Genomic DNA, 17,797 nt, shown 5'->3' on the forward strand with positions numbered 1-17,797 from the left:
CACCAAGCACAGAGCAGAGGAGCGGTCAATCACCATAATCTTATTAAAATGAATACCAAAGCACAAGTTGGGGAAACTAATATCACAATTAAGTGTGGACTGTTAAATGTTAGATCTCTTTGGTGTAAATCCCTGTTAGTGCACGACCTGATAGCGGATCATCACATTGATTTATTCTGTCTTACTGAGACCTGGCTTCAGGAGGAGGAGTATGTTAGCTTAAATTAATCTACTCCTCCTACCCATCTTAATTATCATATTCCTGGTGTTACTGGTCTAGGGGGGGGAGTGGCAGCAATCTATCACTGCAAGTTATTAATTAATCCTAGACCAAAACATGGCTCCAGTTCATTTGAAAGCCTGACTCTTGGCATCACCCATCTGAACTGGAGGACAGAAAAGCCACTTTTGTTTGTAGTTGTATATCGGCCCCCTGCTGGGCCACATTCAGAGTTCCTATCCGAGTTCTCTGACTTCTTATCTGACTTGGTCCTTTGATCAGATAAAGTCATTATCATTGGAGACTTTACACATTGTAAATTAAAGCTTTAGAAATGACTTAATTTCATTACTTGGGTCAGGTGGTTTAGTCACTTGGCATTTTAGTCTTTGATCTCCTTTATATCAAACACATCAGCTCTACCTCTTTCAGCACACGCCTGAGGAGCTCAACACTCTTGTACCACACTGGTGACCAGCAGACGCATCAATGGCACAGAGAGGAACCCAGCAGCTGAAGGCAGAGCAAGAACCACTGGAATCATCAATGGAGACTTGGCGGGAAGAGGTCCAGCACCTCAGAGAAGCCCTGGCAGAGAAGGAGGAGCAGCTCAGCAGGGCAGTGAAGAGGCATCAGATGAGGACTGTGGCCCATGTGGAGACCCTGACCCAGCTGAACAACACACAAGCTGCTCTGAAGAAGAGCAACCTCAAATGTGCTTCCCTGGAGAAAACCCTCCACAGTCAGCAGCAGGAGATAGAGGAGCGACACAGGAGAAAGCTGATGGAGCAGGAGGAAGGTTTCAATCAGAAGCTCCTTGTGATCGAGGATAAATTTGAGAGGAAGCTGGAGGAAGAGAAGCACAAATTTAATGAAGAGAAAGAGGCCTTGAGGCAGCAGCTCTTTCGACAAGAAACAAAGTTCAACAAACTGCTGGAAGAAGAGCAGCACAAATATAACGAGGAGATGGTTAAAAAAGAAGAGTCAATGAAGCGGCAGCTGTTGACTAAAGAAGAGACCCATAACAAGATGCTGGCTGATGTTTGTCAGCGGTGGGAGAGGACAGCTCAAAAATGGGTCCAGATGAGGGAAGAGCTGGAGCAGGAGAGCCAACGGTTGAGGCAAGAGGAGCAGGAGAAGACAAAAGAGGATCTCCAGAGGCTCTCTGAAGCGATCCTCCAACTTGAGGTGAGATGCTTTCGCCTTTGTTCCTCTTCCACAAGATTTCAGATGATGTTCGGTGAAATCTAAAACACAATCTCTCTTGTCTGCAGCTTCAGGTGTCAAAGAAAAAGAAGAATAAAAGCTTCTGTAGATGGATCTCCAAAAAGATGAAGTTCTGGAAAAGCTGAAGTAAAGAACAATTCCAGAGCTCCCAAAGCCCTCCTCCTCCTCCTCCTCTACCTCCTGACTTCCACAGCGTCACATTCAAGATTGAAGATTGAAGATTTACTTTATTCATCCCCATAGGGAAATTGAATTGTAGAAGCAGCCTAACGTGGATTAATATAACTGTAGTGCCGGTTTTGTATTTACAAAGTATAGAAATAGAATAAATAAATACAAATAAGAAGATTAGAACGTTATAAGGATATATACAGCATATATTATAAGAATATATACAATATATACATAATATAATATATACATATTAGAAGCATTATAAGCATATATACATAAATATAGAATAAAATAGAAATGAAATTACAACATAAATATTACGATTATTGTTATTGGGTGGGTTTGGATGAATTATAGAATTTAATGGCGGACGGCAGGAATGACTTCCTGTACCGTTCCTTAGAGCATCCTGTCTTACAAAAAGGCCCTCCGTAAGGCTAGAACAGCTTATTTTTCTTCTTTAATTGAAGAAAACAAGAACAACCCCAGGTTTCTTTTCAGAACTGTGGCCAAATTAACCAAGAGTCACAGTGTTTTAGATCCACGTATCCCTTCTTCCCTTAGTGGTAAAGACTTCATGAGCTTCTTCACTGATAAAGTTCTAGCTATCAGAGAGAAAGCTAACCAGGCCATCCCAACAACTGGACCATCACCAGATGTGCTGACTGTGGGAACATACAGGGTCTCCAACGAGCCCTTAAACTCCTTCAGCCCTATATATTTTTCTGAGGCGTCATCGCTAATTCAGAAATCCCAGTCCACCACGTGTCCTTTAGATCTCATCCCAACACACCTGTTGAAGGATGCTTTACCATTGATAGGCAGCTCTATCCTGGACCAGATCAATGGTTCTTTAGTGACAGGTTATGTACCCCGGTCCTACAAGGTGGCAGTGATAAAGCCGTTGCTTAAAAAAACATCACTGGATCCTGACGTATTAGCAAACTATAGGCCAATATCCAACCTTCCTTTTATCTTTAACGTTCTTGAGAAGGTGGTGGTGACTCAGTTACTGGAGCACCTGCAGAGAAACAGCCTGTTTGAGATGTTTCAGTCAGGCTTTAGAGCTCATCACAGCACAGAAACAGCACTTATTAAAGTTACTAATGATCTTCTCATAGCTTCAGATCATGGACTGGTATCTATGCTGGTTCTGCAGTACCTCAGTGCTGCTTTTGATACAGTTGATCACAGCATCCTGTTACAGAGACTGGAACATGTGATTGGGATTAAAGGGACAGCACTAGACTGGTTTAGATCATATTTATCTGGTAGATACCAGTTTGCTCAAGTCCATGGTGTTCCCTCCCCATACAGTAGGGTTAGCCATGGAGTTCCTCAAGGTTTTGTACTTGGACCAATCCTCTTCACCTTGTACATGCTTCCCTTAGGGAACATTATTCGGCAGCATGGGATAAATTTTCATTGTTGATGCTGATGACACTCAGCTTTATTTATCCATGAAACCAGAGGAGACAGAGAAGTTAGTGAAGCTCCAGACCTGTCTTAAAGACATAAAGTCCTGGATGTCTTCAAATTTTCTCCTCAACCCAGGAAAAACTGAGGTCATGGTGTTTGGTCCTGACCCTCTCAGGGATAGATTAGATCACATGATCACTCTAGATGGTATCTCATTAACATCTAGTCTCTGTGTGAGGAATCCTGCAGTAACTTTTGATCAAAATCTCTCCTTCAACTCACACATTAAATTAGTCTCTAGAAGTGCCTTTTTTTCACCTGAGGAACATCACAAAGATCAGGAAACTACTGACACGGCAAGATTCTGAAAAGTTAGTCCAGCTTTCGTTACTTCCAGGCTGGACTATTGTAATTCTTTATTATCAGGGTTTCCAAACAACCTCCAGGTGATCCAAAATGCTGCAGCCAGAGTTCTGACAGGTATTGACAAAAGAGATCACATAACTCCTGTACTGGCGTCACTTCATTGGCTGCCCGTTAAATTTAGAATAATTTTAAAAACCCTTCTTTTGACCTACAAGGTCCTCAGAGGCCTAGCTCCATCCTACCTGGAGGAGCTAGTGACACCTTACCAGCCCAATAGACCGCTCCGCTCTCAGAATGCTGGTCTACTTGTGGTCCCCAGAGTCTCTAGGAGTAGAATGGGGGGCTGAGCATTTAGCTACCCCCTGCTATGAAACCAGCTCCCTGTCCAGGTACAGGAGGCTGACTCCATCGCTACTTTTAAGATCAGACTTAAAACCTACCTCTATGAAAAAGCTTATTGTTACTAATTCTGTAGTTCCAGTTACTATCATAGATAGACAAATTATCATACTTAAGGGGTTGTCTAATCATTAGGTCACATCTTAGCTATGCTGTTATAGGCCAAGGCTGCCGGGGTCCGGAAACATGATCACCTGACAGGCCTCTGTCACCCCACTGGGTCATGGTTTCCTCTCCTCTCCTCTCCTCTCCTCTCCTCTCCTCTCCTCTCCTCTCCTCTCCTCTCCTCTCCTCTCCTCTCCTCTCCCTCTCCCTCTCCCTCTCCTCTCCCTCTCTCTTTACCCAGCCGGCCTTCAGCAGGAGGGTCCCCCTACATGAGCCTGGTCCTGCTCAAGGTTTCTTCCTGTTAAAGGGGAGTTTTTCCTTGCCACTGTTGCTTGTCTGGGGTTAGGCCCTGGGATTCTGGAAAGCGCCTTGAAACAATTTTGATTGTACAAGACGCTATATAAATAAAGATTGATTGATTGATTGATTATTTCTCCAATAGGTGTAGCAGACAAGGGCAATGGATCATTTTGAGAAACCATTTTCATTAGTTGATAGCTGTGCTTGGTTAAGCTAAAGTCAACATCTGTCATTTGTCTTGAGTATTTACCCAAAAGGGGTCTTCCATTCATCTATTTATCATATGATGCTGGAGCCGACCCCAGCTGTCACTGGATGGGTGGGGATACACCTTGGACAGGTCACCAGTCCATCACAGGACACACATCTTTCACTGACACCCTCACACCAAGTGGCAAATTACAGTTTGGAATCCACCTAATGTGCAGGTTCTTGGGGTTCCTCCTCTTTGGGAAGAAACTGGAAACCAACACAGACACAGCACCCCCCTAAAGTGATCACCCAATATAAATAGTAATTTATTTTGTGCCAATTTTAATTTCAGCAAAATTGACATTCGCATTTGTGAATTGAATCAGTCAGAAATATGCATGAGAGTCTATTCTGTATTATGTGAGAAATATTATCCATTCTAGCAAAAATTATCTTCAATTATCTTAATCTTCTTCTTTAGAGAACTCGAAGAAACACGTCAGATACGCACATCAAAAGCTCTCCGAAATGAACAGAAAGCTTAAACCTGCAGCTTATCAACTTGCAATACTTTTGTATTATTGGGGGAAATTACTCCTTAAATAGAGAAAACACTCATTCATTAGCAAGACTTCATTACTGCATTGATATTTAAAGTCTGTCAAATTATTGAGCAAATGACACAAATCTGAGTGTGGTATTGTGCTGTTGTAATGCTCCTCTTTTGCCAGGGCTATTACTCACGCCCCCCCCCATTTGACACAATATCTTCAGATAATTGATACAAGGTATTAAATAATGTGTGACACCCTCATTATGCATACAAATAGGATTCACAGCCATGAAAGCATTTCCATTTCCTTTCCTTTTGTTCTTCTAACTTGAGCTGAGATGATGATGATGATGATGATGATGATGACGATGATGATGATGATGGCACATTTTTTGACTGATGGTAATTCTGAACAATTGTAGTTTTGCAGCAATGTGCCCTTTTTTAAAGTGCCATGGATAGTGTTCATTTTCTTCCCTTTTCTTTTCTTTTTCTTTTTTTTTTAAATAAGCAAAGCTACATTTCATTCAACAGGGTACAACAAATAATTGTCATGTTCCAGAAACCAGTTTGAAATAATCTGAGCTTTGTGAGATGGTGCAGGCAAAGTTTATCTTGGTGAGTCTGTGAATCGTAGCCTCACTTTCCTGTTCTTAGCTGCCAGGAGGGGCCCCTGGCCTGGTCCCTGCTGCTGGAGCCCATCTTCTTCAAGGTTCCAAATGTTCTTCAGAGATGATGTTCTACATCCCTTAGTTGGAACCAGTGGTAACTGTTGCCTTTCTATGAGCTGGAACCAGTGTGCCCATTCTCCTCTGCCTCACTGGGTAGCTTCTCTTATTGGGTCCATTCTCTGTAAAGTCTACAGATGGTTGTGTGTGATAATCCCAGTAGAGCAGCAGTTTCTGAAACACTCGGCCCAGTCCGTCTGGCACCAACAGCCAGTCATGTTCACAGTCACTTAATGCCTGAACGCTGATTAGCTATTATGTTAAAACATTTTTTAATTAGACACCTGTTGTTTGGTTAGGCAGTCAAACTTAACTCAAATGTATAAAATGAAAATATTAAAAATGAAAAAAAAAATCATCATCATGCATAAAACACACACAATTTTATATCAAATAAAACATAATTTTCAAAAACCAAAACAAAATAAGTCACTCACCAATTATTTATTTGTTCTACCTTGACAGGTTAACTAATAGTGTACTGCATACTGCTTGTTTGTTCGAGCGTATCATTTTCGCTCTTACATTTTGTTGTTTTTGTCAGAAAATGTGTTACATTTGCAGCAAGTTATTCTCTTTAGCGCTCCTTGTGGTCATAGACGGTATACTCACTCACTCACTTTCTACCGCTTGTTCCTCCACTGAGGGTCGTGGGGGGACTGGAGCCTATCCCAGCACAATGGGCGGAGGCAGGGTACACCCTGGACTGGACGCCAGTCAATCGCAGGGCTAACACATATAGACAAACAACCATTCTCTCTCACACTCACACCTACGGGCAATTTTAGAGTTTCCAATTAGCCTAATCCCCAATCATGCATGTCTTTGGACTGTAGGAGGAAACCGGAGTACCCGGAGAGAACCCACGCAGGCACAGGGAGAACATGCAAACTTCACACAGAAGGTCCCCAGCCTCAGTCCCAACCAGGGATCGAACCCAGGGCCTTCTTGCTGTGAGGCAACAGTGCTAACCACCACACCACCGTGCCACCATGCCGCCCCCATAGACGGTATACTCATATATAATGCGTGGGAAATTCCAACTAGTATCCCTTATGGTCTGATGTTACCTCCATTACATTCAGGAAACATTTTACACTTTGATAGCCAGTGTTTCGACGGACACATAGAACGTAGGAGAAGATATCTAATTCCTGCCGTGTGTCAGGTGAATGGAGAGGGTTTGGCTTCAGATGTGTTGTGCTGGGTAGACAGTTTTATTCTCCGGTTGCATCTCTGGACCCACACATCTGCACAGTCTGCAGCAGGTTGGGACGAGATGAAGAGTTGGGTGATGAAGAAGAGTACCTGCTGTACCTTTGGAGTACTTCCCAACGCAGTCTGAACAGGGAATACTTAGACTCAAAGGGTGTTTGGTGGAAGGAGAGTTTCTTAGAGTACATGAACAAAAGCTTTTCGGGGGCTATGATCTGCATTTCCAATGAGACTCGCTGCAGGGATAACAGTGGCTGCTGCTTAATTTTTTTTGGCCTGATCCGGTCAGAGCTGTTCATCACATTTGATGTACCCACCAGTGTATTTGACAGTTCAAAAACTCTCCCGAGCTGCAATATATGATTAATTAATTAAAGCAGCCATTCCGTGGAGAAAAAACCAATAGAAAATGTGTAGCTATAGACATTCTAGGGCACTGCAGCTGTTTTTAATAAAACATATTGATATTTTAAACCAGTCAATCAAACACATTTAATGTTCCTGTATAAACAGCTCAAAGTCAGGCCGTTCTTTCCTTTATCCAGGAGTGTGTACTAACTCTGCTATGAAGATGTTCTGCTCTGCTCCCCTCATCTGAGCAAAATTCAGAGGTTAGTCTAAAAGAAATAAATGACATAACTGTTCTTGACAACATATTTAACTCTTGACTTCTAATTTTTACTGTTCGTATTCTATTCAATAAATTTGTGTTATGTCAAGCTGTTGTTTTCTCAAAAAATGCTTAAAATATAGAAAATATAGACACAGATATGCTTTACTGAGGAACTTTTTTCAGTTTGCTGCAATATGCTAATGAAGTAAACTAACTGCATCCTGTCATAGCTCAAATTAAGCTGGGCAGATTTAAAATCATTCTTTTATGAAATAAAGCAGCCACAGTGAGACATGAAAGCTCTGTCAAAACATGCTGAAAGGTGAACACTCTGGAATAAAGACGGTGAAGATAATGCTACTGTGGAATAGACTGGCCGTATGAAGACAGATTTTGTTGGCTAGATTAATAAATGAAGCATAATGAATGTGGTGATGGGAGTCAGCCTATCTTGGATTTCATGGTGGGAGTTTTTCAGTTTCACAGGCCCGATCCAGTGACATTTGGAAATGTCTTATCCTCTTGAATGTGATTGGCTCTCCCTGATAGTCCTGGGCCAGCTCAAACTGTCTTGTTCTCTGGCTTTAATTTGCTGTGCTGCAGGGTTCAGCCCTACACGACCCCAGAAAGGATTAAAAGAGCAAAGAAATAGTGCAGAACTTAAGAGTTGCGCATGGAAATGGTCTCAGACGTGACTGCAAGTCAGTTGGACAGAAACATTTTGACACGTCGATGGAAGTGATGCCACCCACCCTGCTGTGATTAAACGAGTTCTGGGAGGTTTAAAGAAAGGGGGGACTTTAACGCTCTCATTGGAATGCAGTCTTGTACAACCTTTCTTGTTTGCTGCCTTGTTTCTGTGACAGTCGGTGTCTAACCAGCTCCGAGAGTGAGGCCCCGACTACCGGTGGTGGCAAACAAAAGCTTTATTGTGTATTGAATCAACAGAGAAGAAGGCTGAGAGGTGTGGCAGAACGAGGCACACTTTGAGACATAAAGGCATAAACGTAGTACAAGCACATATTAATCACCAGAACTAGCTTCTGAAACAACCTAGTAAGCCTTGGGCCTGGTACCACTGTAAATGCAGAGACATTCTGGCAGCTGCCCGCAGAGACATGCAGTGTAGTTAAGATGCCCCTGATTGCTCCTCAATGACCTGCAGCTGTATCTAGTGGGATCCACAGGCTACCCCTCCAGCCTCTGCTCCTGAAACACAAGGAGAAAACAAAGCAATCAAGTCGGGATCTAAAATACGCTTGCATAAAATCCAGCAGCTCTCCTCCAGACCACACCCCTCCCAGTCTACAAGATGTTGGAAGCTGTGACCCGCTGCTCTGCGGGATGCGCTGGAGCGATAAGTTCACTGAAGGATACTTTCAGATAGGTTTGAGTAAAGAAACATGACAGATGGTGTCAATGTTCAGGAATGGTGGTAATTCTAACCTGAAAGTTGTGGGGTTGATCACCTTGTCCACCATAAACAGTCTGATGAATCGAGGGGAGCGGTTCCGAGAGTTTGTCAAACCTGCTGACCAGGTCTGTAGTCTGGTGTTGCAGAGAACAATTCAGCCAGGCACATATTCCTGACCTATACAGAGAGGCATTAACGGTTCCCCAAACCTCCTTGATACACCTGAGGTGCTCCTGAACAGTAGGGACAGCTACCTCCTCTTCCTGAACTGGAAACACAGGTCGTTGGAAACCCTTAGCTGCCATGAATGGTGACATACCGAGCAGGTATGCACGCATGCACGCGCACACACAAATGCACAGGAATACATATTCAGAGCCATTTTCTACAGGATCCAAACATAATGGCGCTCATGAAATTCAATATTTCTGTGTATGCTGAACTCATGTAGGGAGTGATGAGCGTGGGCTAGGAAAAAGATTTGTTTGTGCAAGTGGAACCAGAGGTGTGTGCGTTGGTTTGAATGATGTTGATATGATAAGATTCCAGCTACACCGGCCCTAATATGTAATATAGCTCTTTTTCCTTTGTGTTCTGCTTTTGGTTACAGCAACAACAACTGCAATTTTTAATCGAAAAACAAAGTTTAGCAACAGTGACGACTCTAAAGACGGCAAGATTCACACACCTTTCTGCAACCATGGGAACAAAAGGCATTCTCCTACATTGTGTATTTTCATTGCAGAAGTTTGCTGTAGATACATTTAGTGATTAGCCCCGGAGTTGTCAAAATCGGTATTTTGCATAAAAAACACCTTTCTCCAGATTATATTTGCCGTCTGCTGAAACCATCTGTGCTGTGAAAGCTTGACAACCATGGCAGCATGTTTGGTGGTTGATAGTTTGCCGTGATACCATAATAACACTTACTTATTCCTCTGCAAAGAATGCCTACAGCCTATCAAAGACTAGATTTGGAGCAGTGACAGTAAAATCATCTTGTCACGGCGAAGTGTGCTGCTTCTGCAAACACTCTTGCAGACCGAACACACACCTCCCACACCCCTTCTGCAGGACTACGTGTGTTGTTTGAGGAATATATGAGTCCGGCCTTCGTATATAATCTGTGGAGGGCACTGTGTTTGTCTCAAATGTGGCTTTTATAAAAAATAAAAATAAAAAAATCCAGGGTTTGGACACAATCTTGCCTTGCTGGCGTCTTTTGCAGCTGCTCAGTATGATCCCCTGCTGTCATGACAGTTTCACCCTGTTCTTCATTTATCAAATATCCAATTAAACTGTTGCGATGACGTCCACCAATGTTAGACTAACTATACATCTGTGCCATCCGAACAGCAATTCCATGGCTGCAGTCTGCCCCCCCAGCGTGACTGAAATTCTCTCTCCTCACTTCTGTGGAGCTGCCATCTATCTTTATTAACAATGGCTGAGAGCACGGACAATCCAATTCTCACACTGGAGTGATCCTTGGAGGCCCGTGGGATAGGAATTTCTCCAGTACCAGTGCAAACATTAGTGATGTGTCTTATGATGGACGTTGGCTTCATTCTCACTTCGGACTCAGTGGAAACGGTGGTCAAAGGTTTCTGCCTTGCACTATCCATTCACACACTATATTTCAGGCTCTAACAGATGATTGACCATGTCTGATTGAAACTGTCGATTGATTTCCTGGGAAGGATGTAGTTCTGTTCCGCATCAGCACCGAAATTGTCCAGACTCTCAGGCAAATCTGCTGGGGTCTGAGCCCCCAAGACCAGCTCCTCTTCATGCCCTTCTGCTTTTAATCCTTTTGTTTTTCATCTATTAGAGATTCACTGACTTTCCTTCAACACTCCCAGTATCGGGGGGAATGGGGGGGGGGGTCATTTTAAAGCATCATAAGAATGTCGGGACTGTTAACTGCCTCACTCTTAACTTACTTGCCAGTAATGATCAGAGCTGTGACTCAGTCCATATAGCAACCAGTAGCATCAATTTTGACAAAAAAAGGGTTTTCTAATGATTTGCAGTGACAGTGTTTAATGAACGGCCCCTATTCGAACATCTTCAATATCTCCAAAAAGCCCCACTGCAGAGTGACACGTCACATCAATATATGACCCATCACAGCACCAACCGGTGAGTCGGGAGTCTAAATATGTGAAGGAGAGGTTCAATTATCGGCTGGCCCTGCCCACATATGACCTGCAAGTGAATGCAAGAGATTGCAGTGTGCATTTGGCAAAGCACCAAGCATTTATTTCAGTTGCACATATATATGTTGTAAACATAATATAATTACACAGGTCTGAAAGCGGCTCTGAAGTCTGCGCTGCCGTAGCCTAAAGCTAAAGCGGACGAGATGCAAACAGATCTTGATCAAAGTCAAATCTGAGTCAGAGGAATTCACAGGAGTCAAGCCCCTGCACCCCAAACACTCCAGATCACGCTAATCGTGAATAATCATGCGGATTACGTGAAAACTGGTTAGTACAACACGGTGAGGAGTCAAGGTGAGAGCGATAATTCTTCAGATATTTTTGCAAGGCAGACATTCAACCCAACATGTTTCAGAATCCAGTTTTAATATTTTTGAGTGGCACATGAAAACATCTGTTCACTGTTACAGAAAGAGAAAATCAACAGGGCTCTGATTGTGAATAAAATAATTAAAAAAATGCCTCCACAAATGATGATTGAATATCAAGATATGAACAAAAATGGAGACTCAAATATGCCCACATGTTAAGAAACTGAGGTACACATTAAAGCCCTTCTCTACTCTTTTTATATTACTATCTTATTTTATTATGCCTTAATATCCTGACAGTCTTTTATGCCCTGAAGGAAAAAAAGGTTTATAAACTTAATACTAATGTGTTTCAGTTTAATCTGCTTTTTAAACCACAAATATTGAAAGTTATGTTAATTAAAAAAGAAAAGCCCTTTCAGATTGAAATGCAATCCAAAGTATATTTCCTAACAAATGTTTTCTCCACCATCAAATATATTTCATGACTTTTTCATAGTTTGCCAAATATTGATTTCAACCTAAAGAGCTGGGACACATGCATCTCTTTTTATGAGCGGAGTCAAAAAGAAACACTATTGTACAAAATAATAATAATAATAAAAATAATAATTACAGTTTCATTAAAATGCACTTAGGCTTTTTTTTGTTTTGTTTTTAGCACCTTGATTGTTTTGTGACTCTTCACAAAGGCACCTCTGTGGTTGTATTCAGAGCAGCACCAAGAGCATCCAGAGGGACGAGGTGGGTGGAGGGGGGTGGGGGGAGGGTGGGGTGGGGGTGTTCAGGTTGACTGGATCCTCTCTGTCCAGCACGGCTCCACATGCCCTTCTTCCTGATCTCACTCCCGTTACTTCTCGTAAGGTAAAGTCACGTGATTCTGGCCCTACAAGGGCGAGGAGTAATTTCCCCTGACCAGCGCTTTCATGACAGGGCCTGGGGGGGCACTCTTCGTCTACCGTCTTCTCCGTAGATACGTTTTTTCTTTTTTTCTTGGTGGGGGTTGGGGAGGCAAAGGTGGTTGGATCTCAGCATGTGGGAGTCAATATCGACCCTCTGACCCTGTCCTTCAGCGGGGAGCCGGGGCGCGTCTAACCGAGGAAGCAGACGGAGCCGACCTCAAAGCCGAACCTCTGGTTGGATTCCCCAAAGTCATTCAGCATGACATCAATGATGGGCAACTGGTCGATGCGGGGAGTGTTGATCTCCATCACCGTCTTTGAATAACCCTGCTTCAGCTGCAGACACAAAAGGACAGACGCCGTTAATGTGGCGAAACCTGAGGGAAAAACCACGGGTCCACCACCTCGAAGACGGAATAATCAATAGACCAGTGAACGCTTTACTTTCTGTACATTTATCCATGTATTAAAAGCTGGATCAAAAACAAATGCATGTGTACAATTTGAAGTAAAAATGAAATTGAGTAGAACTTAGTTTTTTTAAAGAGCTAAAACATCTTGCTAAAAAGGTGCGCTCTAGTTTCCAGAGTGATTGCAACCATCACTTTAGATCCAACCCACAGCATTTATTTCTTTAAAAACAAATCAGAATTTTCTGATCCCATAATTCCTCTTGTCTAAACACTCTTCCGTTCTGGCTACATATTGATGAGGATTAATTGGATTTGTCGGGATTTAGTGGAAAAAGCTGCAAACGGTGCGGTTTGAGAGATTACCGAGCAGCCGTCCGTCAGCGGCTTGACGTAGGGGTTATTGTCGTACGACAGCTCCTCGTCGTTGGAGCCCAGGAAGCGCAGCGCCTTGTCGTAATTGTCAGCCTTGGCGTCGTACCACGCCACCGACTGATGGCAAATATAGGTGAAGTTCTGCCGCGCCGCCGAGCTCAGGAGCTTCAGGAAGGTCATCTGCACCAAGGTGATGGTTTTGTCTTCTACATCCACGTAGTTCAACTGGGAGAAAGAGCGCCAAGGAGCACAGGAAACAACACGGGGTAAAAGAGGAATGGAATTAAGAGAGGAGAAACAGGAGGAAAGGTGATTGGTTGGAGTGTTATCGCATGTGACACAAGGTTTGAACACGATGGGAATGTCTGCAGGGTAAGAATAGGAAAAATAGAGGAAATGATGATTAAAAAAATTATTTTAGGTGACTTACAATTTTGCCACGCTTGAATTCACTGAACCAAGAACCTGGACTTTCCTTCGGCCAGTTGGATATTCTAACCTACACGCAGAAACAAAAGGAGAAATAAGTGAACGAGATCCTGCGCCGCGTTGATATCAGAGCGCCACGTCAGCGGTGACGCGTTTAAAACGGCGTTTAAATCATGAGATTGTTACAGTAACGCCTTTCTTACCCCCGCAGATTTTTTATCCGGGTAGATGCAAGTTTCTCCACCTGCGGTGAAGTTGCAGAACACTTTGATGGCGTCTCCTGTGCAGCCTTGATTTGGATCAATCCAGTATTCGCCTGGGAGACGGAAACAAGTGAGAAACACAGCTGCTGAGGTGGAATGAGGACGGCTTTGGCCTTCCTGCTACTGAATGCTAAAAAGAGTTTTGTTCTTGCCAATTAGTTCAGTTGGCAATTAGAATGAAACAAAACTCCTGTGCGAACAAACATTTGATGGTTCAAGGTTACTCGAATATTGAAAATGCTTCTTTCATGGAACGGCATTAGAGATTCTCGTTGATGTTATTTTTTCAGAACTCGATTGTAATTCCAGAGGAGTCACTTTTTTACCTCTATGAACATCTCACAAGCCGGCTCGTTACTAGTTTTAGATGCTTAATTTATGTCCATAAACAAACGCTTTGCAGAATTATAGATGTGCAAGTTCCAACTCAGTTCACACTAAATGTCAAAAGTTCCGTTTTTTTTATTTTCAAACGGAGTTCTCACCTTGCCTTGACCTGCATTTGTTCTAATAACTGTTTGGAAGCTTGTTTTCATCATCAGGAGGTGTTTTACCCCCCTTTTGTCTTCACATCAAATCCATATCAAACCACATTTAGGTTAGCGTGGGGGGAAAAAGGCTGTTGTAGAGACCTAAAGGATGCAAGGCTGCTCATCTAAATGGATCCTGACACTTTTAATAATATTGTGCCCTTTCCGGCTTTAACGTGTGATTGATGCTAATGTGTGTCAACAGCGCCACATGTAAATAAGCGTGCCAGTTTCCATAAACACTTATGCGGAGTTGATCAGGCCTGAGTGGCAGCTGCTGTTTTGTTTTTTAAATGGCTCCGTCGTCCTCCAAAATTATGACATGGCAGCTTCTGAGTAGCCTGAGAGGCAGATTCACTCTTTGCTATTTCCAAATCTGGAGCGTGTGGTAAAATTTGGAGTTGGCTCACTCAGAAATTTCTGCGGAACCAAAAGCGTTGGAATAAAGTCCGTAACGGGCGGAATATTCCTGATGTTACTGGTAATAAAGTTCAATGTGACAATTATGACAAACTCTCCAACGTACCATCTGGATAGTCGGGCTGGCTCAGGTGCAGGTCATTGCAGGTCCTGGCAGGATTGTCCTGGGTACCCAAGGGGAACTTCATGCGCTCGATGTCCTGTTTGAGGTTGTTGAGTGACCCAAAGACGTCCTCCATTCCCTCCATCACCATGCCGTAGTCGGCCTCAGCCTCGGCTCCCTGCATGTCAGCCTGCCGTCTGGCTCTTTTGTTAGCGTGCTGGAAGGGTAGCGGCTGGATCATGTCTCCAGGGGGACCCTACGACACAGAGGACATGGTCCAACATGCTATCGCTGAGTGGTTTCTGAATCAGTAGCAGATACATCTTCTTTTTAATGCTTTGTTTTTATTCTGCTCTAACCTTTAGAACCAAGAAAAAATGGAAAAATTAAGGACAAAAACTGAAAAAAACATATTTGTCTTGATTTCACCGGATCGATTTGAGTTCAATCAAATTGTAATGCATTCCCACAAATATTTAAAAGCAGAGTAAGTGCAAAGCAGGACAGCCCAGTGGGACAGTCGTGTTGTAGTCAATGATGTCTGCATTGATATACATATACGTATACATACCGGGGCTCCAGGAGCTCCAACCAGTCCAGGGTCTCCCTTTTGACCTTGTGCACCCTGACAACAAACAAAAATAAAAAAAATTAAATTAAATAAATCATTAATGTACAAGTAATAACGCTGATGAACCCGGACTCACGTTTGAGCCTTTGGAACCTTTCTGTCCTAAGGAGCCCTGGTGATATAAACAAAAACACAAGTTTGAGTTGAAACAGTTGAAAAAATTTAAAAAGTTGGACCAATTCATGTTTAAGCAACATGTGAAACTTACAGGAAGTCCAGGTGGCCCCGGAGGGCCCAGAGGACCTTGGGAGCCCCCAGCACCCTTTAAAAAACAATTGATGAGCAGTTAAAAATATCATCATACAATGTCCTCTTTATCATTCATCAATATCAATCCTATGTGTGGTTAGAATATATATGTATATAAAGGTAAAGCATTTATAATCTAGAGTTTGTTGTCTCGCTATCTGCGTGAAATATAAAATTACTTTTAGATATCTATACATTCAGTCATAAAAACCCATTCAGCCATACTTTACAATATTTTGATTCCAAATGAGATACATGAAATTCCATTTCTGTCACCCGTGACAATATGGAGACTTTAACCTTTCAGAGAACTCAGTTTTGTTCACATATACATTTATGCAGGGCGGCTACTGAGAGATTCCTATTCTTATAAGGTAAATATCCTGGGTTTTGTTTGCATTTTAATAAAAAAAAAAGACTTACAGAGTCACCCTTGCCACCAGCATTACCCTGAGGTCCAGGCAAACCTCTGTCTCCCTTCTCTCCAGGCTCACCCGGGGGTCCGATCAGGCCAATTAAACCTGGATGACCCTGAGGTGGGCAGAGGAGACAAACAGTCAGCAGCGAGAAATGAGACGAGGAGACGGGAATCCAGCCAGAGTGAAACAATATTTGCACTCATTATGAAGCTGACAAATATGAATCACATCGACTTTCCCTTTATTTTGCCTTCATTTGTCATCAGTAGAAAACGAAAGCCGTTACTTAAAGTGAAAGGAAGAAGAAAAAAACAACAACAGTGAAGGGTTTATGCTCAAAGTCTGGCCAGCTCCCCTCAGCGGCGCCTTATTCCCGACAATAAATAATTATTGTGTTTATTGTGGTTGTCATATTTAACAATAGTCTGTCTCAGCACCTGCTGCCTTACAGAGTTATGACCATCTGCTTCTGGCTTCACGCTGGCACTGAACCAATGACCATTAGAAGGATGACATGACCGGTCCTATACATATTCATTCAGTGCATTAAATCAGAGTGAGAGCTCCTCACAGAGGCTTTTCTCCCTCTCTCTGAGAGAGAACGGAGCCAAAGACAGAGGCGACGTTTGCGCAGGGCTCCTGATAAGGCACATTTGCAGATATGAGAAATACAAAATAAAACCGTTTGCGATTAGCATCGTAATAACTCCTTGCCTTCTCTCCCTTGGATCCAGAGTCACCTTTCATACCGGGAAGTCCGGGAGGTCCCTGCGGAGGAAAAAGAATCAGATTGTTATGGATTTGAAAGGAATTTGCATCATTTTATTTTTCATAAATCTCCGCATTCATGAATATTTATCCTGCGGCGGCAGCGCGGCTGATGAAGGTTTAATTAATTACGACAAACATGATTCACTGATTATTATTCATGTTTTTTTTTGCTCCAGCAAACCTAAATTGACCGACCAAGCTGATCAGGTGCTTTCATTTAATGACACAGACGTGCAGGAGTTCAAAGAGCTGGAGACCGTGTGTGTCCTTTTTGTTTCTAAACCGAATATTGATCTGTAATTAGTTGCAAATTACTTTCCTACACACTCAATGGATCACTTGCAAGGCTGAAATCATTTTCCAGCAGGGCCATGCCCAAACAACATTGAGCTTGATTTATGAACTTTGTATTCTTACGAGAGGTCCAGGAGGGCCGTCTTGACCAGATGCACCAGGAAGTCCTTGTTCACCCTGAAAATATATAATTTTTTAAAAACAACATGAGTTAGCTGAGAGTTCGGAGGCATACTGAGGAAATAGCTTTGACATTTGGGTTCATTCCCATGCAGTAGGTACATCTAAGGACAGAGTACTCACAACAGGACCAGGTATTCCACGCAGTCCCTCAGGACCGCTCTTTCCAGGAGGTCCCTGAGGTCCAACAGGCCCAGTTTTTCCAACAGGCCCCTCTGCTCCAGTTTCTCCCTGTCAAACAGCCCCAAGAGCACATTTACTCCCTTTCCCAAAGTGTAATTTATCAACAGAAAACGAAGAAGAAGCAATCAAAATGGAAGTTCTATTCGCCCCGTTTGGTCTGACATAGTCTTGACATAGCTC

At 42.9% G+C, this 17,797-nt stretch overlaps 1 protein-coding gene across 1 annotated transcript in view; it reads right to left on the reverse strand.

Moving 5' to 3' along the window:
• Positions 1–11,493: 11,493 nt before the first annotated feature.
• Positions 11,494–17,797, reverse strand: part of LOC101062798 (collagen alpha-1(XI) chain-like) — a 57,240-nt gene continuing 50,936 nt past the window's right edge. The window contains 12 exon segments of the mRNA XM_003975336.3: positions 11,494–12,696; positions 13,137–13,370; positions 13,576–13,644; positions 13,778–13,890; positions 14,894–15,146; positions 15,462–15,515; positions 15,598–15,633; positions 15,730–15,783; positions 16,194–16,301; positions 16,904–16,957; positions 17,378–17,431; positions 17,558–17,665. Coding sequence (XP_003975385.2) covers positions 12,550–12,696; positions 13,137–13,370; positions 13,576–13,644; positions 13,778–13,890; positions 14,894–15,146; positions 15,462–15,515; positions 15,598–15,633; positions 15,730–15,783; positions 16,194–16,301; positions 16,904–16,957; positions 17,378–17,431; positions 17,558–17,665 — 1,284 coding nt within the window. The 3' untranslated portion in view covers positions 11,494–12,549.

Source organism: Takifugu rubripes, chromosome 22 (assembly GCF_901000725.2).
Source record: "Takifugu rubripes chromosome 22, fTakRub1.2, whole genome shotgun sequence".
Lineage (NCBI taxonomy): Eukaryota > Metazoa > Chordata > Actinopteri > Tetraodontiformes > Tetraodontidae > Takifugu > Takifugu rubripes.